The sequence below is a fragment of the Plectropomus leopardus genome, chromosome 16 (genome assembly GCF_026936395.1).
Source record: "Plectropomus leopardus strain MGB_pleo_1.0 chromosome 16, ASM2693639v1, whole genome shotgun sequence".
Classification (NCBI taxonomy): domain Eukaryota; kingdom Metazoa; phylum Chordata; class Actinopteri; order Perciformes; family Serranidae; genus Plectropomus; species Plectropomus leopardus.
Genome location: NC_142191.1, coordinates 28638426 through 28662943, shown reverse-complemented (window position 1 = coordinate 28662943; position 24518 = coordinate 28638426). Strand labels below are relative to the sequence as shown.

Genomic DNA, 24518 nt, shown 5'->3' with positions numbered 1-24518 from the left:
CACAGAAGAGATTCATCTGATCCCAGAGAGAAAACCAAACACTGAAAAGCATTTAGACTACTCAGCAAGCATTACCCAGTGTAGGCTATATGATAGATACAGTGCATACATAGTGGTGTGTATGATAAAGAGCATATATCCCACCTCTGGGCGGGAGGATTTACCATATATCTCCCTTAATGTAGCCAGAGATAAATATTCTATTAGTATTTGTCTTGAAGTCTCCCTGGCAACAGATGCACTACCCTAAAGGCCGGGGTTACATTTAACCTAAGCTGAAGTTTTAATATATTTAAGTGAAATTATGGACATCAGTGGAGTTTATCTCTGGTGATATGAAAATTCTTACTGTTGATCACAAGCAAATATTCTTCCCAGTGCAGTCCTTTAGTGGGAATGGAGAACTACAGACAAAGCTGTGGGTTTCATTTGGGTATAAAAAGGGACACAAAGGATATAAAGGACATTTTTTGCCTTTTCTGCATCAGTTAATGGTGTAAATACCTTAAATGTTGTCATATTGACAGGGACGTCTTCGGTTGGAACCAAAACAGAGCAAAAAGAGGAATGAGTCCTAAAAACCTGAAAATGAATTTGCATTATAGCACCTTCAGTTCCTTCATCTCAGAGTCAATGGGTTTTTGGTTAGATGTCCTGAAATGAGGTCTGTGGTCCACACAAACTGAAGAGACTTTCATGTTTTGGTCAGCAACATAAAATATGTCAGTAAATACCCCAGTGTGAACTTTGAAGCTTTTCAGTGTCTTAAAAAAGGAGGTTGCTAACAAGTGGCCAAATGAGACTACAAAATCACAAGTTGTACCTGGCTTTACACTATCGATGTTGTAGGGATGACTGTAATGTTATTTTTTATAGCCTAACATTAGCTTTTAACTCCTGACATTTGCATTTACTTCTAAATAGTCATAAAAGTGGTGTCCATTTGTGTAAAGATGATCTTGCTGGACAAAAATGTACAAGTATCATAAACATTTGTTTGCCACAGAGCTTATTTTCTACAATGATCCAAAATCCAGCGGAAAAATCCCATCAGATTTTTGCAGAGGAAACCAGGACGGTGCAAATTTGTGTATTTTGTGTACAATAACTTGTAATTTCCCTATATATCACTGCTAACTATCATCATCAAGAAAGAAAATCAACATAAAGAGACATAAAATGGCCTTTAATGAAGGTAACCCAACATAGTAATTATTATGTCTGGTTTTATTTTGGAAAAATAAAAAGATAGATATCCTATATATTGTGAAAGTACTGTCGAAATATGATTTTATAGTAATATGGATAGAATTTAATCCTTTTTTGGCATATTACCTAACTCATGAACATAAGAAGTGATGGATTACCTGCAGTACCTAAGGCAAGTTATAATCCTCTGTGTGTTCGTACTGTAGCGAGAGATGTAGAAACCACATGCTACCTAGCAGGAGAGGACATATATCCAAACATTCGCCATGGAAAATCGTGTGCCGTAACATCAATGCGCATGATTTTAGGTGGGTTAAAACATGCTAAATCACTAGTATGGACCTCCCAGTCCTTGAGTTTTTATTGTATTTTAAAGTTGTTTCCTTGGATCTCTGGATTTACAACTGTGTAAAATCAAATGTGGTTGGAATTTGGATCCAGGAAGTTATGATCCAGCCCTTGCCGTCATGCCCTGGTTGACATTATGGGTCTGCTGTCCAGCAGAACAGCTGCTGCTGAGTTCTGTGTGTGTGTGTGTGTGTGTGTGTGTGTGTGTGTGTGTGTGTGTGTGTGTGTGTGTGTGTGTGTGTGTGTGTGTCTGTGATTGTGTATTTTTGGTAGCGCGTGTGTTATCAGGAGTGGGGATCTCCATGATCAGGGTCTCTGCTGTAAATCAATGCAATGAATGGCGCACTAACCAAACATGGAGCCTCTCCTAATCTGGGGCTCTTCCTCGCCTCAGCACAGACCGGCCGACACCAGCTGCAGACACAGTGTGCACACTGCTGGGTGACCACGGCCAATCAAATGATCTCATCATTGTGCCATATTCAGTCATGCAGGCAAATTGAAGGCGCGTTGGGCCAACAACCACATACTGTACCTCGTATAAGAAGAATCTACTTATTAAACAGTATGTATATTATGAATGCACTATAAAGATTGACAACTCAGCCTGAAAAGAGGTTAATGTTATTTTTCTAAAAATCACAATAGGTCCCCATTGTGCTTTTCCATATTTTCTGCTATATATATATACTGTTGCAATGTCAGATGCTAGAATGTCTGGAAAAGTAATTACTATAAGCAAAGACAGATTATTTCCAACAGTTTTTTTCCACTTCCCAGACAAGCTAACGTCAACTCATGGCAGCTTACTTTATAAAGTACATGGTCCAAGCATGCTACTGTAAGTGTTTCTTGGTTGCTGATTCTGTTAATTTCTCTCTGAATTTTGCATCATATTCCTGCCGAAACATGTTCAGCTAAGGAGAATTAGGTGTAGAAGCGTTTGTCGGTGACTTTCACAGTAGAAAGTGCCGCTTTACTCTGTTACAGTCATTCCCCAGCTGCGAGTAAACTGCTACATGTAGCTGCATGCTAATGTCAGGGAAAAAATGTAATCTTGTTTGCTGATGTTGTTAATCTTTCCCCGATTTGGGATCATATTCCTGTTGGAGCACATTGGGTTGTGAAGATTTGGGTTTTAGAAGCTTTTAATGGTGATTTTCAGGGTAGAAATTGCCGCTGTACTTTGTTACTCCCTCGGTGCAAGTTCACTGCTACATGTAGCTACATGCTAAAGTCGCAGCAAAGATACATTTTAGTCACCAGTCTTATTACATTCTCCCTGAATTTTTTATCATAATTCTGCTGGAACATGTGAGATGGGAAAATTTTCATATAGGGGCTTATAGGCCTATTTGTGATTTTTCACAATAGTAAATGATGCTGTACTCCGTTACAGTCATTTCCTGGCTTCAAGTTTACTGTTACATGTAGCTACATGCTATTATTAGGGACAAATGTAATCTTGTTTGCCATTCTTGATGATTCCTCCCCTATTATGAAACATATACATGTCTGGTTTTAAACATTTTGATAGCTTTTACTGAGGATTTTTAGCATAATATGCTGTATTTGAAGAATCTATCCTTCAGTATACACCAAGTCCGGCACAAATTGCTCTTCTATATGAGAGAGGCCTTTCCAAAGTTATTTAAAAAGCTACTGTACAGATTTATATATCTTCTTGTCTGACTTTCGGCAAGAAAGTCGAAAAGTATATTTGACTTAATGATAAAATGTTCATTCACAGATGCTTTACATGTTATTGCAACACGGAGATTCTCATTTAACATCTATCTCAACTGTCCTCGTTGTGAAGCTTGAAATGTGGCTAAATTTGATCATGTTTATTTCCCTGTGCCCCCAGGCGAAGCAGCAGAGGCTGACAGAGGACCACGCTGCCGTCAACGACACACTGGAAGTAGCCAGAGACTCCATCTCTGAAGCAGAGAGCACCATGGCTGAGGTGGATGCTATGGTGCAGGTGAGGCCCCATGACTGGAGTTATGGTGGTATCATAAGCAGGGATCAGGGGTGAGAATGGAATATCTCTTGTTCGTCCGCCCAATGATCAAGTTTTCTTCATGGCTCACTGATTGAGGGAGTATGTATTATAATCTAATAGATTTTGATGTGGGGCTGCAGCATCTCAGGGCATGCATTGAATTTATTCGCGAAATGGATTCCTGAGATGCAGCCTGGGTCATTTTCTAAAACTCTGAAATCTGATTTGGAAGCAATTTGTAGATTGCCAGAGATTGTACGAACTGTGTTCTCAAACAGCTCTCCCCTCATGGTCGAGTAGCTCTCTATCGAGTTACTCTGAGGGGAATTACAGTCATCCTGAGATAACAATGTTAGCTTGGTCATGTGCGTATCTGTGTGTGGGTAATCATAACTTGGCTTGACTTAACTTAATCACAAGGTAAAAACAGAATTTCTAAGAATGTAAGGAAAAAGACAGCTGCAGAGATTATTAGGGATTCTGAGAGTGGGAGATGAATGCAAAGCAGTGGAATGTCTTGCAAACTGTTAGTGAAATGTCTATGTGTCTGTATGTGTCCATCTGTTCAGAACGTGACTGAGTACCATGCGTCGATCGATGGCGCCAGCCAAAAGCTGATGGAGAAGACGGAGCGGCTCGCATTGGCTGACAGAGATCTGGTGCAGAGGGCCGATGAACACGCAGACGAGCTGGACAGACAGGCCAACCAACTGGAAGAGTGAGACACCCTGCTGATTTAAACTTATATTAATGATCAGACTCATGAAAAAAAGCAAAATCAACAATGCAACAGTCAATCTTTTTTCAGTTTTCAATGCTGTATTTGGCACTAAAAAATCTAAACATTTTAAAATGTATTGTCTGTCTCTAAGTGCTATGTTGAATACAACTAGCATCTTGAAGACATTTCACTTCTCATACGAAAGGCTTCTTCATCTCAGTTCAGAACTGAGTCGACAGTAGTGCAGTTCTGAACTGAGCTGAAAAAGTCTTTTGGATGACAGGTGAAATGTCTTCAAGAAACTCTATTTTCTAAAATACAAGCAATTAGGATTACCATAAACTGGATGACTGAGAATCTTCACCAACATAATGTAGATGACTGTAGACAATTTCTTTTTCAAAAAGGCTCTGTAAAATTCTATATCTAATGGGCAGAACATTTTTGGAAAAATCTGTATGAGTAGTTTATATCCCGTAATGCATTTGTTTAGAACTATTTTCAACTGCGGATTAATACACATTTCATGTGCTAGTAAGTGTTTATATATGTAATATGGGATTCATTCAAAACAAATGACAATGTGTAATGAGGGACCGTGTCACCCAATGCATTTTGACACAATAGGAAGGCACAGGTGTTTCTAAAAACATTAACATTGGCTGTTCTGTGTCCCAGTGAGACAGTAAACCAGCATGCAGTGTACTAGGAGGGCTTTTACTTTGGCACTACTGTCCATGCTAAGTCAAACCGCATGTATTTGCTGCATTGATTTGTTGCATTGATTTGTATTTCCATCACCAATTTAGGAGTGTCAAAATTCGTCTGTCAGAGCTTTTTTACCAATCTGATCCCATGCTTTATTCATCTTGCAGCATGGATTTCCACATTAATGTTTGTTTTTCTACCATATGACCCTGTGGAGACTAGCTTTGGTCTCCACCACCTCCAGAAAAAAATATGTGGCTATTCAGATCTAAATGCTCCACCAGCTAGTCGCTAACATTATGTCTCATTTGGTGCATGTAGTGTGCAGTCAGTGCTGCATGCTGACAGGAAACAAAGCTGATGAAAGTGGTCGAATCACCACTCTGTCATTTGATCCATTGTTAATATAAAAATATTGATTAGCAGAGCTTTGATTTAATCTGATTTCAACGGGCACTGGAGATTTTTGATGCTATTATAGAAACGCTGAAATTACTGTAGACTGTAACATCTATCATCCCGTCTCCACCAGGGATCTGAGAGAGAGTGACGCCAACGGCTTCGTGCAGAAAGCCATTAGTGCAGCCAACGTCTACAATAACATCGTGAAATATGTCGACGACGCCAACATCACCTCGCTCACCACCTTCAACTTATCCACAAGAGCTGAGGATGTATGTTATATCACAAAAATATGCAGCACACATCCACCGTAATACCTGTCAGCACACTCTGGAACTTTACGTGTTGTTCGTTTTAGGCCATCGCTGGGATCAACATGCAGCTTGGGTACCTGGTGACGCAGAGCAACAACGTTTTCAAGGAGTCTGTTTCACTACATTCAGAGCAAATTGGTACGAGGCTGTCACAAAACAAGATATCAGTTTTTTTCATTTTTAATGTGTCCACCATCCAATGTCCGGATGTTTACTGTGTCTCCCTGTAACAGAGGTGGAAACGGAGGTGATCGACAAGCTGAAATACATCGAGGAGACCAAAGAGACGATGGATAAAAACACCAAAAAACTTTCAGATCTAGTAGAGGATATCAATGGAATTCATGCAGGTAAGACAGTGCTTGGTTATTTTGAGGTAATTAAACTCCTGTCTTTTTGTTTACTCCTGTACTTTAGTTTTATATTTACTTCTTTACTTATAGTTACACTTATAGTTTTGTAGTATTATTATAATATTTACTATTATTATATGCAGCTGCAGACACACATGCACATAAACACATGAATGACCTCAATAAGCACCCACAGCATATAAAAATAAAAGATAACTGGTTTGTATATAAACATCTGTAAGAATACCATCATGCCTGATCTTTTTTGGGTGGTTTTCTTTTTGGTAATTTTGATGTTGTTTTTTTATTTGTTCATATATATGGTTTTCTTCTGTCTTGTCTAATCTTGTTTAAATTTCTGTCTCCGTCTACTTCCATGTATGCATTGCCAACCCTGTAGGTTTTTTGGTGTTTTTTTGTACTGCCCTTCTGTAAATACATAAATAACTAAATAAAAACATAAACAAATGAGAAAACCAGATTTCAGTCATTTAGATGAACTGACCATTTGAAGTGTTTGGTTTTATTGACAGCAGGCCATTATTCCTACGCCTGTCCCCCTTTCACCATCAACTCAAGATCATCATCATCTACTCAAGATCTTGACATATAACATTTTGCTCTATGTCACCATCTGCATCCATTACAGACAGAACACCGCAGCGCCTGGAGTTTACTCTGGAGGTGGCTGAGGGGACTCTCAACCGCTCAGCAGAGGTCCTTCAGACCATCACCCCCATCAGCACCAAAGTGGAGGAGTGGTCTAAAAACATGAGAAACAACGAATACTCCACAGATGCCTATGAAGAGGCTGTCGTGTCTGCTGGGGAAGCAGGTAGCAAAACTGCAGGATTGTTCACAGCAGTGTTATCAGCTCATTAAATGGCCAATATCTGCCGTTTGTAGCCCCATGGCTATATATGGATTAGGAGGGGCTTGCCATACCTTCTGTGGGGATCAAAGGACATATCAGTGCTTTTAATGGCAGTGTACTAACCTTTGTGAAACGGTTGCGGTTTCATAAGGTTTCCCTTTGTATTCATTAGGTTTAGGCACAAAAACTATGTTGTTAGGTTTAGGAAACATACCATTGAACGTCAGTTAAAACAATCGGCTAAAGTTAAAATAAGTCAACCCGGACTTTTGGTTTCAGACAGGACACTTACCCAGCTCTCCTGAGTGAAAGTTCCTTGTTTGTTTGACCCATCAACCACCCATCAAACTTCCCCCTGGCATTGACTTTTTTCTTTATACCACGTCACCTGATGTCCTCCTTTGCTCCCATCATAGTTATTACAACCACAACAGGAGGTTGCCACCAAACAATTAACACAAACAGCCAGTTCATGCCCTAAAATATGTATTAACCATGTTAATAATTTCATGGTTTTGTTCACTTTCCCCGGTTTCTTCTTGTCTAATGTACTCTACAGTGGAGAACCTGAATGTACTCGTTCCCGAGCTGCTGGACAAGCTGAAGGTGGTTGAGGAGAAGAAACCCGTCAACAATGCGACCAACAACATCCTGAGGATCAGAGAGCTTATAGCCCAGGCCAGGAGCGTGGCCAAGAAAGTAAGTTCATCATTTTTGGAACATACTCAAGGTCACAGTGAGCTCATCTGTCTCATTCTCATGAATGTTATATCTCAAGAACAGCATTAGGGAATTTTTTCAGATTTGGCACAAACATCCACTCAGACTCAATGATAAAACTGGTTAGATCTGGTGGTCAAAGGTCACTGTGACGTTCTCAAGAAGGCCTTGAGGGAATTTCTTTTAAATTTTGGCACAAACGTTCAAACACAAGGCGATAATTCTAGTTTTCTTTGAGCTTCTGGCATGCTGATTACCACTGCATGGATCGTAGAGCCCGATAAAATTTTGCATGATTCATTAAACAACAATAACCCTTATTAAAATTCTGGGCCATGACCAAATATTCACATACTAATGGCTACCAGGGAGTGTTTTCTTTCTGTGGTTATTGAAGATTTTTAATACTTTTGTGTTAAAATTTATGGTAAAAACACAGCTTACCATATAGATCTCACTGTAAGCTCTAAGTCATTTTGGTTTGTCTTCTACCTCAGGTTCAAGTGTCCATGAAGTTCAACGGTCAGTCCTCAGTGGAGGTTCATCCTCACAGCAACCTGGAGGACCTGAAGACGGTGACGTCCATCAGCTTGTTCATGAGAGTGGACCCTGACAAGGACCCCATCGAGGACCGTTTCATCTTATACCTGGGAGACAAAAATGTGAGGAAAACAAAACTGGTTGCTTTGTGATTAGGGGTATTCAGCCACTATAAAACCAATGTTCACTAGGAGGAATGCTAATTCATAACAAATAAAAGCACATTTAGGGAATAATTAGGCATGAACATTAAGCTGACAACTCAACAAAAAAAAAAAGTGTGAAACCTGGCCTGGTCCTCCCTGTTGTATGTGTCAAATAGGTTTTTGGGATAGGTATGTGGCCCAAATCTGCTGCTGAAACTTCACAAACTTGCACCCAGAGGCCCAGGGCAGAGATAAAAGGCAGGGAGCAGCCCGCAGACATGAATAGTTTGTTGTGATCGTGGAGGCAGGAATGACGAGCTTTGAAAGTGCACAGTTGCCCCTTTCAAAAGGTCTCCAAGAGACGCCCGTGACAATAGCGCGTGTGTGTGCGCCTTCAAAGTCGGAGCTCATTTGCATAAAAACTGTAAGCCCAGCGCAGCTACCCAGTGTGAGGCCTCTCTGTTCTCTTTAGCCACGCTTCACCTTGGTGATTTCACCGCCACTGTAATCCATGCAGTGCTTTTTGTCCGCAGCTTTTCAGTGTTAATAATAGCCTCCGCATGAGCGCTATAGACAGTCTCAGATGATGGATGTTTGTGTTTTTATAAACCACTATAATTCAAGGTTACATAACATAAAATATGATCATGTCCCTGTTGGAAACTCATACTGCAGTGGTGAACTGGTGTACAATCACACAAAAAAAAAGAAAAAAAGAAGCCATGATGGAAAAATGAACAGGGTATAAACTCACCATGAGGTTTTTCTGCTGTGTTTTCTCACAGGGTAGGAAAGACTACATGGGGCTGGCTATCAAGAACGACAACCTGGTATACGTGTACAACCTCGGGGGTGAGGATGTCGAGATCCCGTTGGGTTCCAAGCCTGTCAGCCAATGGCCTGCAGTCTTCAACTACATCAAAGTAGAGAGGTAATATTCATTAACGAACCTTCCCAGCTGGCCACCGACATCTGTCGACGTTGAGGTTGGGTTGAAATTTGGACATCACGTTGGTTGACCAAAATTCAATGATTAATGACAACAGATGCTGTTGATAATTTGTTGGGTTTAACACTTTAACACCTGGATCAGCATCAGTTTTTCTTGTGCTTTTTATTAGTATTTAAACCTCTGAAACCTGAGAAATTTGCAAAACGCAGGAAAAAGACATAATGAGAAATGTCCAGCAAACTGCAGGGGAAAAAAAGCTGACAGGGAAATGATCTGAGTATTAGCCAGGAGGAATTAGAAGATATTATCAAAAAAATATTTAAAAATGTCCAGAAAACTATATTTAATTCATTTAAATATATATTTAAAATTGTGTTACAGAACAAAAAAATATATTTTTTTTAGCACTTTCTTAGGGTCATTCTTTTGTTTTGTTTTCTTTTTTCTTTTTTTTTTTAAATGTTTTTTAATTTATATTTTTAGGTATTTTTCTTTAAACTTTTTATTAGTTTCTTGCTCATTTTTGGGCCATTCATTTTAAGTTGTATGTTTTTGAGAGAAATTATGCTAATTTGCTTAGGTTTCAAAGGGTTAAGTTGTGTTGTTACGTTATTCAAAGCCAATGTCTTCCAAATATCTCATACCAATGTCATCTTGTCGCAGAATAACCCACCATCTGCCAAACAGTGTAATGTTAATGTCCACACTGTGTGAAAATATATATATATTAATAATACAAATTATTCATAGATTACTTACAGACATTTCAGATCATATAAAGATAAAACTAAAAAATACACTAAAATACACACATATTACACATTAGTATACACACACAACATTATTCACACATTAAAAGCAATATAGACTTTTAAAATATTGTGAACCTGATTTTCATTCTGGTCAAAATTTAACCTCAGTCCAACACAGAAGTCCAGCGTCTTCCCTACTTCATTTTGGCAGCTGGGTTAGGTGTTAACTTTGGGCCTCATGAAAGAATAACTAGTACAGATTCATTCACACACACACACATACAAATTATTTAATAGAACTTGTCACATTAACACATTTTCTCAAACAGAATTTGGAATTTCAGCATGTTTTTGCAATTAGTTGAAATCAGGATATGAAATGAGATTACACTTAAAGTTGCTCCGAGTGTGAGCCAGATTGCGTTAACCTGACTGTGCTTTGCGTTGTTTGCTTGCAGGTTGGGCCGACATGGAAAAGTCTTCCTGACCATCCCCAGCCAGGGCTCCACAGACGAGCAGAAGTTCATCCAGAAAGGCGAAGCTCTGGGCACTGACTCGCTGTTTGACATCGACCCCAAGGATATAGTCTTCTTTGTTGGTGGCGTCCCACCAGATGTCAAAGTAATAATGCCCTTTACAAACTTTCCTTATTACAAATAAGTCCTTATTAATCTTTTATTTTCCTTTAATAATGATGTTTTTTTATTGTTGTTTTTTTTTAATTTAACCAGCTTCCACCTCCTCTGAGTCTCGCTCCGTTTGTGGGCTGCATCGAGTTGAGTTCGCTGAACAACGAAGTGATCAGTCTGTACAATTTCAAAGAGACCCACAAAATGGATGTCACTACATCAACACCGTGCCCCAGGTACAGTGCACATTTGCATGGCTAGATTAAGCCTTTTCTAGGGTCCTGGGGCAGAATTTTGCTGTTGGGCCCCACTTGACCCCCCTCTTCCCCGTCCATCACTCACTGTGCAGTATACACGTTCACATCCACATTACAGTGGTGCACATAGCAGACTACAGAGTTAGTTTGTGGTGATGTGAACAAATGCACTTTATTCAGGTGTATACGCAATAGGCATCACTCAAAAACCATGTAAATGTTTTACGCACACATTTGTTTGGACACCTTGATAATGTAGAATGATTCTGATTCAGCAACATAAGCAGGAACAAAATTCACGAATTTCGTCATGAATCTGACGATAATTTTGCATTACCCCTTATTTCGTGTGTATAAAGAGCATTTCTATGCACAGATTAAGGAATGAAGCCTAAACTGAGCACAATATAAACTAAAATAATTAAATAAAAAAACAGAAATCAACAATAAAGTCACAGTTAGGTTCTTCTGTGTGTGTGTGTGTGTGTGTGTGTGTGTGTGTGTGTGTGTGTGTGTGTGTGTGTGTGTTTGGGGGGGGGGGGTGATTTTGTTTTTCACTTTAAATGCTTCTTCTACCAACCAACACCTGATGATCATGATGGCTGTGCACAGGGAGCTTTGTTCATAGAAATAATTAAGCTTTTACCCCAGATTTTGTTTCTTATTTAATACTCTACTAATTAACAAAACCAACAGGCATTCAGTGGTTTTCAGCCCCCGTATATTGTCCACTTTTCCCATTTAGTAATCCAGCTATTTGATATGTTTAATTGTTATTTACAACATATATTGCACGTCTGTTCATCCTGAGGGATCTCTCCTCAGTCGCTCTCCCTAAGGTTTCTACCATTGTTTTCCTCCGTTACAGGTTTTTTTGGGGGGAGTTTTTCCTTAGATGATGTGAGGGTCTAAGGGCAGAGGGATGTCGTATGCTGTAAAGCACTCTGAGGCAAACTGTGTTTTGTGATAATATGCTTTATAAATAAAATTGACTTGAATTAAAATTTACAGGATGTACCCAGACAAGATGTTGACACATTCTGAATTTATCATTTAGACGGATTAAAAACTAACATTCTGTCTTCTGCTCTCAGGTACAAGTTGGCATTTTCCCAGAGTCGTATTGCGAGCTACCTGTTTGATGGAACGGGCTTCGCACTCATCAATAACATTGAGAGGAGGGGCAAATTTGGTGTCGTCACAAGATTTGATATCTCAGTACGAACCGTCGCAAACGATGGCGTCCTTTTCCTCATGGTCAATGGGGTAAGTCTGAAGACTGTTTAACCCTTTGGAACCTGGATCGACATCAGTTTTCCTGTACTGCGCTCAGATACCTCTCATGAGCTATTTGACCCTTTGACACCTGAGTAAACTGGTTTGATTTCTTTAAAAAAAAAAGGAAGTGAAAAAAGGGCATTACCACCTTGACAAGAAATACCTCACAAATTGCAAGAATTTAGTAAAAGGTGACAAGAAAATTACCTAAAATTATTTTTTTTAAAAGAGGGGAGCGTTATTAAAAAAAAATTATCCCCCCAAAAAAGAGAAAAATGTTCAGAAAAATTAGATTTATTATTATAAAAAAATGATACAAAAAATAGTAATAAAAAAAAACATAAAACATAATAAAAAATAGAAAACAAATACATACTAGATATTTTTTGTCATTTAAAAAAACTTGGTCTTTTGTTTTCAATATGCTCAGCTTTTAAAGGGTTAGATGTGCTTGTATCTTTAACCTCACCACAAAAGACCTTAAGACATTTTTTAATACTGAAATAAAAACACAAGTCTAACTTTTATCACAAGCAAATCCTAATGCATTTGAACTTCTTCTTTTCAGGATAAATACTTCCTGTTAGAGTTAAAGAACGGCTTCCTGCGCCTAATGTACGACTTTGGCTTCAGCACGGGGCCACAACTTTTGGAGAATAACTTACCAAAGCTGCAAATAAATGACGCACGATACCACGAGGTAGATTTTCTCCTCACATTCAATTTACAATTTTAATTTGACCTTGTAAAAGAGTGATGTGTTGCTGTGACTGAAATGTTGGGCTGTGTGCACAGGTGTCGGTGATTTACCATCAGTCAAAGAAAGTTATCCTACTAGTGGACAAAAGCCACGTAAAATCAATGGAGAATCCAAAAACCACGCTGCCTTTCTCAGATATTTACATAGGTGGGGCTCCGACAAGCATTCTTAAATCCAGGTGAGTGAAAGCCAAACACTCAACACCACAGAGCTCTGTTTTCCAGCAACCGCATGTGTAGACCAAAACACTCAAAGCTGAACTGAACACCTTTTGGAAGCCCCAAGAGGCAGCTGAAAGCGATAAAATTCTGCCTTTGCTGGATGACACAGTTGCTATAAATGCTGCGTGAACGGATTTTTCCCCGACTTCTGTGCAGGGGAACAAGCCGTAAATGCAGTATTGACATACAGTATATCACCTTATAAAATTATTATAGCGAACGTATTTGCCAACAGATGTTATTTACACATCCAGCAGGCGCAGAGCAACATTAGGCATTTATATTTCTGGCCACCTGACAGATACAAGTCCAATATTTACTCTCCCTTTAACTTTTATTGGTCTCAACCAAATTTCAGGAGAGATATCTGCTTTATAACTGCTAAATGCTTCTCTCTTTCACCAGCTACTCAGTAACTGTGTCTAGTTTAGCAGAGCTTTTTCACTGAACACAGTATGTTTACATGCAGTTTAGTGGAGCTGCCTTTATAGCTCGATCAGGCCATTTGTCTAAAATACTGTCTTTGTCCCAGTATACAAGCAGCAGGGGGGAAATCTATATATTAATGGAAGTATGTCTGACTCCACCAAGGCAGGTGGAGATATGCTCCCTCTCAGCTAGTTGCAATACACCTATATTATCTATACAGTCTATGATATAGACTGAATCACAATCACAACATTTTATTTACAATAACTTCAGGGTGAAAACTACTGTGTCATGTACATATAATCAAACAGCGCTGAGCAAACTCTGCTTTCATTGATGGTTTTAAGCCACTTAAAAAAAACAATATCAGTGTAGTCTACGCTATATTTAGAATATTTTCATCGCTTTACCTTGCTGTAAGACAGCCCTTACAGGCAGGCATCATTTTACGTGATTTTACTCCACGGAATGGCAGAGTTGCTGGTCTACCGCTGCCTCCATCAGCTGTTGTGGAAGGAGAAAATACTCAAATACTGTGTACAAATTATACTGATTTTTTTGGGGGGGTGGGGGGGTTGGTCAAAGTATGATTTGCACGGGGCGCCTGGTGGCTCAGTGGATAGAGCGGCGCCCCATGTGCAGAGGCTGTGTCCTCGCTGCAGCGGCCGCAGTTTCGACTCTGGCCTCGGCCCTTTGCTGCATGTCTCCCCCTCTCTCTCTACACCTTTTACGCTTACACTGTCCTGTCGATTAAAGGCAAATAAAACGCCCAAAAACACAATCCAAAAAAAAAAAAAGTATGATTTGCTGCAGCCACAGCAGGACATTGCTTAGCTTCTGTGCCGGTGTTGTGGGACTGCTGTTTATTCATCAGAGGAGGGGGGTGGCTGGGATGTGACTTTATTTAATTAAACTAATTATAAAATACTACCTTTGTAAGTTATATTTCCCTTGCCTGACTTGTTTTGCAGCACCCCTTTCCCCCTCATAAGTAAAGATCAGTCCCTATTCATAAACACCATGGGAGTAAATACTATTTACAGACATATTTTATGTTGTAGAACAAAATGTGAAAATCTCTTTAGCATGTGTTTACCCCAGACCTTTTTTCAGGCATTTCAAAAAATCCATTGACTTAAAGACGAGGGAACCGAAAATTGTTAAACTTCTGCCTTCAAGTGGCCAAAAAGTCTGTGATTCTTCTGTGATATTTAAAAATAAACATTGGATTTCACTGTAGAGTTTCAACTCATGACATTTCATGTTTGTCAAAGACGTCCTTGTGGTAGCTATACCAAAATCTGGGGCAAACAGGTGACCTGGAGTCTAAATATGTATAATCCACTGTCTAGTCCGGTGTAGAATTTCACTATAAGATGGTGTATCACCACAGGCCTGAGCTGTCTGCTGTCGTAGGCCTGAAAGGCTGCGTGAAAGGTTTCCAGTTCCAGAAAAAAGACTTCAATCTGCTGGAGGAGCCCGGCACCATTGGCATCAGCAGCGGCTGCCCAGAGGAGTCTTTTGTAAGTGCTACCTCTACCACTTCACACACTGTCACTGATAATGCACCGCATATGTCTCACCAGAATCAATGCCAAATATGGATGAAGGACAGTCTCAAAATTACTGAAACACACATCTGCACACAAGCCCTCAGTTACAATTGAGAAAAAAATAATCAGGTGTTTCATGTTTCACTTTGCTCAATCAGTATTCCCATCGGGGATCACTGAACTGTGCACTGAACAGAGAATGAAAGGTATGAGGCGATGAAAGTGAGATGTGTTTTCTTTGTGACAGATGTCCCGTAAAGCCTATTTCACTGGAGAGAGCTACCTGGGATCGACAGCAAAGATTTCACCCTTCAACAACTTTGAGGGTGGACTCAACTTCAGAACGCTGCAGCCCAGCGGACTCCTGTTCTACCACAGTGAAGGGGTACACACTGATCTTTGTTTTCATACACATGGGCAAAAAATCACATTTTAGTTTCATTTTGTCATAAAAAGACATCAAGAATTTACCTGGGGTATTTTTGTAATAATTTGTAAATGTGCCGTAACTTTATTTTGTCCCCCTTCAGTCTGATGAGTTCAGCATCTCACTGGACAACGGAGCCGTTGTGCTCAACAACAGAGGCACAAGGGTTAAATCACACAAGAAACAATACAATGACGGAAGGACACACTTCTTAGTGGCCTCCGTAAACAACCAGAAGTGAGTATTCAGTTTCACAGTTGTTGTGTCCAGCCAACAGCTGTTCTATTGTCCACCATTATGTCTTTTTTTTTTTAAGTTTAACCATCTCTGCATCCTGTTTCCTCTCAACTGTATGATGTTGGACTTAAATTTAGACACATGGAAACGTAGTTCTCCATCTCTGTAAGATTTTTCTCAGGATTACTTAATTGCTTAAACCATATGAGCCTCTATGTGAAGAGTTTTATTTGATTATAGCAAGTTTTTAATTTGGTCTTTCTGGCATATTTATTGTTGAAAATGAATGCAGACTATGCGTTGCTTTCATCCACCCATTTAGAATCTTATCACTGGATTGAATGGGCATTGTCAGTGGTTATCAATATGGGTTAGAAAGGGCCTGCTACATCTTTTAGTTGGTTCACACAGCTATTAACCCTTTAAATGTTTTTTATCAGGTGTCATCTGGAGCAGTTTTCATTAAAGGTGCCAAAACTATGTAATTAGGTTAAAAAAAGATAATGGTTGGGGTTTAAATAACCAAAATGTTTGTCCTGTAATGCAGTAGCACAAACTTAACATATTTCATCTAAAATAAATCAGCACTGACTTCTGGTTTCACACAGACCATGAACCTTGGTCTCCTGGGTGAAAGCCTTATGTTTATTTGACCCATCCATCACACTAACCTTCTCCCAACATAGACTTTCTCACTCTTTATACTAACGTTATGTCATCTGACTTCCTTAATTGCTCCTGTCATAATTACTGCAGCTACTAGGCATCGGCGCCTAATAATTAACATAGTCATTAAATGGGTTAATAACGGCATTCTGAACCTACTAGTAGGTGTAGCAGGCCCCTTCTAACCCATATCTTACATGAGGCTGATACCCATTCAATCAAGTGATAACATTCAATGTTTCAGCTCATTAATTCTCGATGCCTCAGACTTACAGTAAGTATGAAGTTTGAAAAGAAGGTGCACTGGTGACAAGAGAGAACACCAAGCATCACAATTTAATGACTGACTGGTTGAACTGTTCACTTCAGGTATTCACTGGTGGTAGACGACAAAGACAAGCAGGAGAAGAAACGTCCAGCATCTGCCACACGATCCTCATCGGGTCCTGATATAAAGACTTTCTACTACGGAGGGTCTTCGAGCAGCAGCTTCAAGAACTTCACAGGCTGCATCAGCTACGCCTACATCAACAGGTAAATCACCACTGAACCTTCACTACAGCCGAGAGTAAGACTGATTTGTCCAACTGGCTATAAGAGGCCAAATTCCTCCCTTTGTATCTCTCCAAACTGCCACAGACAGCTTTGTAATCAAAGATTTGGCTCTAGATGCTGCGTAGTTACTCTGTCTCCCTCTATCCGAGGAAGAGACTCACAACGACAGCTGAGAGCTGAGTAGTTAAGGATATGAAGTTTGTTGCTATGGAGACAGGCTGGTGTTTTTAGAGGGTCTCTTCAGCCCTACCTCCTCCTGTCACTCTTTCTGCATGTATTTCTGTAGACAAGACCGGGACATTGAGCCTGAGGACTTCCAGCGATACACCGAGAAGGTCCAGACCTCCCTGCAAGACTGTCCAGTCCAGCGTCCCCCTGCTGCTCTGCTGTCAAGGAGCAGGGAGCACACTTCTAGAGCCAAACAGAAGGTAGGACAAAACAAAAAAAGAGATGGAATGCTGTCTTTAATGCCTCAGGCATTATGTTTTTGGGTTGTCCATCTGTCCACCTGTCTGCCTGATTCTTGTGAACGTTCTCAATTTCTTCATATTTGTCACAAACATTCACTTGGACTCAATAGATTAGATTTTGGTGGTCACAGGTCAAAGGTCAAGGTCACTCTGACCTTTCATCCGCCCTCATGAGCACGATGTCTAAAGAACGGCTTGAAGGAATTCCTTCAGATTTGGCTCAAACTTCCATTTGGATTCAACATTAGAATTTGGTGGTCAAAGGTCAAGGTCTCCATGACCTTACATCCATCTCATTCTTGTGAATGCGATATCTAATTAGATGATTCCTTCAAATTTGGCACACACATCCACTTGGACTCCAGAATGAACGGATTAGATTTTGGTGGTCAAAGGTCAAGGCCAAAGTGACCTAACATCTGTGTTATTCTTGTGAACATGATATTTCAGGAATGCTTTGACTGAATATCTTTATATGTGGCACAAACATCCAGTTGGACTTAATGATGAACTGACCTCACGAACCATGTTTTTGGCCATAACTCAAGAGTTTGTGAGCTAATTATGACAAAATTTCACACAAATGCCTCAAATGCTACAAAGATGAAGTGATGACATTTTATATCCAAAAGGTCAAAGGTCATATTGACATTATATTGTTTTACAAAAACACCTTTTTTGGCCATTTTTCAACTTCATAACTCAGTAACAGAGGGGGAAAAATTGTACAGATGTTGAACTGGTGACACTAATCTTGGGTGCACACCTTGAAACTATGCTGATTGCACAGATCTTCACAGAGGCGTACCTCTGCAGGGCCGTAATTCTAGTCTGATGATCTGTCCTTCTACATGTGGTTGCAATAATTTCCTGACATTCAATAAACACTCTCATAGGTTAGCAGGGAGAAGTCCAACCTCCCTTTGGGCCTGATGGAGCTGAGGAGTGAAGAGCAAGAGCCATCAGAGCCGAACATCGAGCCCTGCTATCTCTCCTCAAGTCCCAGAGCGACCCGCCAAGCCTTCCACTACGGCGGCGTCGCCAACAGCAGGCATCATTACACGGACCTCCCAGACTCCTTCTCTGAGAGGTACGTCAAGCGGAGAACTCTTAACAAGTAACCTCAAGGTCATTTTTGCTCAAACACTCGCTCTGCACATGCACTTTCAAGGGTTTCTTTGTGTTTGCACGCTTGACTTAATGCATCTACCACCTCCCAGGTCCCACTTGTCCTTGTCCCTAAAGACGCACTCATCCTTTGGCCTCATCTTTTATGTATCTGACGTCCAAGAGGACAACTTCATGGCTCTCTTCCTTGCCCACGGGAAGCTCGTGTACACCTTCAACGTAGCAGACCAAAAAGTCAAAATCAGGAGCGAGGAGAAATACAATGATGGTGCATGGCACAATGTAAGTCTTTCCATCTGTCAATACCGTATGTACGCATGGGTGGATGCGTGTTTGGTTATGTGTCAACAATTTCCACAGTGACAACCTCCTCTCTTCTCCTGCTAAAGGTTATTTTTATCCGTGATGGGAGCATGGGGCGCTTAATAATTGATGGGCTCACAGTGCTGGAAGACAGAGCTCAGGGAAGCAACGTCTCCTGGCATGTCAGCAGTCCCCTTTATGTTGGAGGTGTGCCTCCAGGGAGAGCCCAAAAGAATATTCAGGTATGAGTTAAAGTTTATATGAAAGACTTAACAATAAAAACATACTCAATGTGGGTCATATGAAACACATGAATTTTCTATCAAGGTATGTAGCTCTGAATAGCCGAGTAAACTCTCACAAAGCTCTGTATTTTATGACCTTTTAGTGTCCTCTGGAACATATATGGTCATACCAGCGGACTGCGCCACTAGTTCCCACAGACAGCAGGAAACCACATGCTGACCCTGTCCCCCTTAGAACTCAGCAGGAAGTCCTCTTAACATTTAAAGGAACAGTTCAACCCAAAGTCAAATATACCTGTTTTTCTCTCTACTGCAAGTGCTATTTATCAATATAGATTGTTTTGGTGTGAGTTGTCAAGTGTTGGAGATATCTATATCTATAGATAGATAGATAGATAGATAGATAGATACCAACCGACAAACCATATTTCACAGTTTGCTTCACAGTTTTAATAAATGGTGTAATTTTTCAATGAAATCAAACCTACTTGCAGTTTTTGGGGTTCGGAGGATATTTGAAATTTATACAAAACACAAGCATTTAAAGTTGAAAGTCCCTGCCCTGAGCCAAATCTAAAAACATCATTCTCTCCCCAGTCCTTAAAAAAATATTTAAAGTGGCGTCCCTGTGCCACCCCTTTCCCTCTCATATATAAGGAGCAGTCCCTAATTTCTTCAGTGTTTTCTTCCAAAAATTTAAACCACTTAAGTATGGAGCTCCCTGTTATTTTTTAATAATAATGATAAGTAAACCTTCTGATTTGCGTCTCCATGTGTGTCCCTTTAGAGGAACTCTGCATACAGCTTTACCGGCTGTTTGAAGAACCTTCAGCTGGATGGACAGTGGCTGTCCAATGTGGCGGAGACTTTTGGGGTCACTCCATGCTTCGAGGGACTCTCCGAGGCAGGGACATACTTCGCAGAGGCAGGAGGATACATCGTGTTGGGTAGTAGTTTTTTTTTTATTTCAAGACGGAAGGAATTAAACATTTTGGATACATAGGTTTGCACAGTGTTGATTTTTTTGCAGTCTTTTTTTCCCAAATTTAACACCAAGTACATCTGGCAGGATCGGCAAGTGTTTGCACAGTGAACATCTGTTAGATTACATGGCTCATTAGATTTCCTTTTGGAAAACTCCCAAGCACCCCCCCTGGTCTTTCACCATCCCGTGTGCATGGAGTTTGGCTGCACGAGGGAACATGATACCCTCTGTGCAACTGTGGTGAAACTGTGTCTCTGCTGAGGACGGAGAGCAGAGGACTGGGGAGGGGGAGGTGAAGGCCCCAAAGAACATGCGAACTGAGCTGCAGCTGTCGAACGAGTAGAGTTATTTCACACGTGCACGCACCACAGAGAAACATGGCTGGTTAACGCAGCAAAAAAAAAAAAACGTGAGGCCTGCGGTGGATAAGGTACCCAGAACTCACTTCATCTTGCTTTCTGTGCTTCTTTTCCTCAGATGAGACATTTAACCTCGGGCTGAGGTTTGAGCTGGTGATGGAGGTGCGCCCCCGTGTGGCATCCGGGGTGCTACTGCATGTGCGCACAGCAGAGGGCTTTTTCACTATGTACATTCACCAAGGGGCGGTAGGTCTTTGGTTAAATCATCTTTACATATTTAGGTAAAATCATGTGACTCAAACATGGATCTTCTGTTCAAAAGTATGGATACAGTGTTGGTGTGTGTTTCCAGGTGGTGGTTGTTGTGAACGATGGGACTCATGAGTTCTTCACAAAGGTGTCACCGAGACAGGGTCTGTGTGCCGGCAACTGGCACAAAATCACTGGTGAGGATTTCCTGAATAACACCCCTTAAATACATTAAAGAAAAACAAAAAGGGATCAGAGGAACACTGATTGGTTTACTGATGTCTTTGTTAAGAAAAGTTTTTAAATATGGTCTGAATATCTGAATCTGAACAGATCACATTCAAAACATTTACATGATGTTAGAAAAGGTTGAATTCTTGTGTTAGTGCAACTAAAACTGTACTTTTAAAACACATGTAAAGATGTAAGTTTGATTGAGATCGGACGAAATTGAATTTCTCAAAATTGGACTAACACACCCAAAAAATGCAGTTGGAAATCAAGCTATCCTGCCATGTTAACACCTCAGTCGAACTTTAGCTGGACCATGCTCCTCATTACCGAGCCAGCCTCCATCTGTGGTTAGAGATAGGGACTGTTTGTTATTTATGAGGGGGGAAGGGGTGCTGCAAAATGGGAAAGGCATTTAAAAACTGTGAGCACTGAACAGAGGCTTGTTTTTTTAATTATGGTATGAAAGTAGTAATTTATACTTATTTTAAATAAAAAAAAGGTCATCCTGCAGCCACCCCCCTCCTCTGGTAAAGAAAGTACAGTCCCACAACACCAGCACAGAAACTAAATGACGTCCTGCTGTGGACGGAGCTGCAGCAAAACATATTTTAGCACCTAAAAAACTCAATACTAGTTAAATAGACCTTCATATACACAATAATCACACTAAATGTGTCATAATTATGATATTAAAGCTCCCTGATTAAGAATCACAACAGTAAGCCACAGGGCTTTTATAGTATTAGTTCAGTTACTAGCCCGGACCATTATTTTCTTAAACTCCTGAACTCAACAGGCTTATATTTGGGACAGGTGTCTATATGGGATGGGCTTTTAATTCCTTTCACATAAAACTGTTGCTAAGAAAAGATAGAAATACAATCAAATAGTTTCTTTAAACCCCTTTTTGCCTCTTTCGTTCACTCTGCCAGTATTACTTTTTCTTTGGTGCTCATAGTTTCAGTAAAATCAACTGAATGATTGGATTGTAGAGAATTTAACCACACTAGCAGTGTATGTAGCATGTCCATACTGACAAAAGTTTTAACATTTATACTTTATTTAATGAATTTAAATTGTATGTATATTTGTATGTGTTATCTAAGCAGTTAACTGGCATTATCTCCAGCAGTTAGCTAAAAACCCGGTTTTGTACATCCAAAGAACTTAAAGAATGAACTGCATAGTAAGGGAGCCTTAATTGAGACAGGCCTGTATTTGTCAAAATGTGTAACCACAATGGGTTAATAAAAGGGACCCTGCGTCTTATTGGTACCAGACTTATATTTGGAGTATTATGGTATAAAGTAGAGTTTTTGGCTAAACTAAGGCATTCTATCTTGCTTTATTTCAGTAATCCGGGATGCCAATGTTGTTCAGCTGGATGTGGACTCTGAGGTAAACCATGTGGTGGGACCTCTGAACCCGAGCCCCACAGGTACCAAGAAGCCGGTGTTCATCGGTGGTGCTCCAGGTGAGCCGGGAAACACAATTCTGATTTTTTTTTCTCTCATTCTAATATAGCACGTTTTTAATCATGTGATGCACTCCTCTTCCTTCTCAGATCTCTTCCTCCCAGAGAGTATCGCCACCAGGGAGCCCTACGTGGGCTGTATGAGGAACCTGACCATCAGTAACAGCAAAGTGAGCTTCAGCAAAGCCGTCCTGGTCAGCGGAGCGGTCAGCGTCGGAACGTGTCCGGCAGCATAACACTAACCATCACTATCCCCAATTCAGCACTGACCAAATTAAAATCTCTCTCTCTGTTCGACATAACCACAAGGAGAAGTATTGTCACCGTTCATTCACTCTGTCAGATGTTCGTCCTCATTTCTTTGTTTTACTGTAATGCGTCATTTCTTGTTTATTGTTTTGACCGAAAACGTCTCATGCCAAGATTACGACCAAATTTCCCAAATTGTAGAAATCACCGAAAAAGAAACTTAAAAATTTACAAGAGAAAATGACTACATTTACAGTTCAGATTAATTTTTTTTTTTACAGTGCATAATGTGAATGAGACACTTAATGTTAATGTGTTTTGTATTTCACCAGCCCCTCTTATAATTACAATGGCACAATTTGTACGAGCTCATGTTCAAAAACTTTCCTTTTTGTACGGTTTAATTTCTGATAAATAAAACATATTTTACAATCATGTGAGTTTGGCTTTTTTCTCTTGTTTATCTGTGATTTTGATGTCGATTTGGAATGTTGTTTGGATTTTTGTTACAGTGACACAGAGACAGTGACACCTAAACAGAGCTGCTACATTAGAAAGAAAGACTTAAGTCTAAAGTCTACTAACATCTAAAGCATCAAACATCAGCTATCATCCATGACTAACATAGAGTGCTATATAATTAGAACAGGATGGGCTCTGCCAGTTTATAGCACTTTACACGGAAATTACTTCTTCACACTTTCCTATTGTAAAAGCTACATATATTCTATTATTTTTTTCTCTATTTTTGTGTCTTGCTATCAAATACCAGTTGCAGTAAATATGCAAATACTGCCCTCTACTGCTTATTTAGTGAATTTTCCAACCAAATAGCAAATCATGAGGAAAAACAACTGAGAAGCTGAGTCATGTGAAATCTGATATTTTGACTGTATACAAAGCATCTCTTCAATCAATACTAATGAAATTAATAGTTTTCCTTGTTTGCTATGCCATAAGTGGGCTATTTATCATTGTACAGCCAAAGTTAAGTGGCGTCTCTTCTCATATACATTTAAATTGGCATATTTTACAAAATGTGTCTTTCAGGGGACTTCTTTTAACAAGTAAACCAATTACAAATCTTATGTGCATTTGAGGAGTTAAATACATGACATAACTAGCACCTGAATCCCTTCAAAAGGGAAACAGTCAGAGAGAACACCATCTACCTCACACAATTAAAAAAAGCTGTAATTTAATTTCAATGTATCCATTACTATTATTAATTTTGTTATTATTGTTATTATTATTGCACTATTTTCAGTTTGTGTCGAGCTTTGTTAATAACACCTTGCGTTGCATGTTTCTGTGGTTGTTTATTACGCTTTATCACTTTGTATTTTACTTTTCTTTTTTGCCGTCTTGCAAAATAAGTTTAAGTAAAAAAAAAGTGGACACTTAGAACTATGATAAGTATCAATCCAAAAAAGTAGGTCCTGGTGCGACAGCTTACGTCCTACGTAGCAAATCACGTCGTTTCCATGGTAATACGTCATCAGCACTCGTCCAAACACTGTGGAGGCGCGAGGCGTTCAAAAGTCAAATCGTTTTAATGGCAAGTTATGGACAAATATTAACATTAAGTATGACTTAGCTCAGCGATACAAAGGGGCCAGCGTGTTTTGGCCGTCATGACACAGTCTGTTGTCGTCCAAGGTGAGTTAAAACTGGAGTGCAGCTCATTAAACAAACGTAGTTAACGTTAGCATCCAGAAACAAGCTAGCTTCACTTAGCTGTCTCTTGCTGTGCTGCAGGTATCTGC

General features: G+C 39.9%; 2 protein-coding genes across 4 annotated transcripts in view; both read left to right on the top strand.

Moving 5' to 3' along the window:
* lama4 (laminin, alpha 4) overlaps positions 1-23187 on the top strand; it is a 41453-nt gene extending 18266 nt beyond the window's left edge. Inside the window, exons 14-40 of the mRNA XM_042503348.2 lie at positions 3425-3541; positions 4132-4280; positions 5524-5665; positions 5752-5845; positions 5941-6057; positions 6710-6895; positions 7494-7633; positions 8152-8316; positions 9126-9271; positions 10503-10665; positions 10776-10909; positions 12025-12196; positions 12777-12908; positions 13004-13146; positions 15012-15141; positions 15419-15556; positions 15702-15835; positions 16871-17035; positions 17343-17484; positions 18423-18616; positions 18747-18936; positions 19044-19199; positions 19990-20149; positions 20665-20792; positions 20899-20992; positions 22384-22503; positions 22594-23187. Of these exons, the coding sequence (XP_042359282.2) occupies positions 3425-3541; positions 4132-4280; positions 5524-5665; positions 5752-5845; positions 5941-6057; positions 6710-6895; positions 7494-7633; positions 8152-8316; positions 9126-9271; positions 10503-10665; positions 10776-10909; positions 12025-12196; positions 12777-12908; positions 13004-13146; positions 15012-15141; positions 15419-15556; positions 15702-15835; positions 16871-17035; positions 17343-17484; positions 18423-18616; positions 18747-18936; positions 19044-19199; positions 19990-20149; positions 20665-20792; positions 20899-20992; positions 22384-22503; positions 22594-22739 (3897 nt within the window). The 3' untranslated portion in view covers positions 22740-23187. The remainder of the gene's footprint in view (positions 1-3424; positions 3542-4131; positions 4281-5523; positions 5666-5751; positions 5846-5940; positions 6058-6709; positions 6896-7493; positions 7634-8151; positions 8317-9125; positions 9272-10502; positions 10666-10775; positions 10910-12024; positions 12197-12776; positions 12909-13003; positions 13147-15011; positions 15142-15418; positions 15557-15701; positions 15836-16870; positions 17036-17342; positions 17485-18422; positions 18617-18746; positions 18937-19043; positions 19200-19989; positions 20150-20664; positions 20793-20898; positions 20993-22383; positions 22504-22593) is intronic.
* Positions 23188-24209: 1022 nt separating this feature from the next.
* The window catches only part of tube1 (tubulin, epsilon 1), a 28045-nt gene continuing 27736 nt past the window's right edge, over positions 24210-24518 (top strand). For all 3 annotated transcript variants that reach the window (XM_088089429.1, XM_042503465.2, XM_042503464.2), the window contains exon 1: positions 24210-24411. In XM_088089429.1, the coding sequence (XP_087945555.1) occupies positions 24387-24411 (25 nt within the window). In that variant the 5' untranslated portion in view covers positions 24210-24386. The remainder of the gene's footprint in view (positions 24412-24518) is intronic.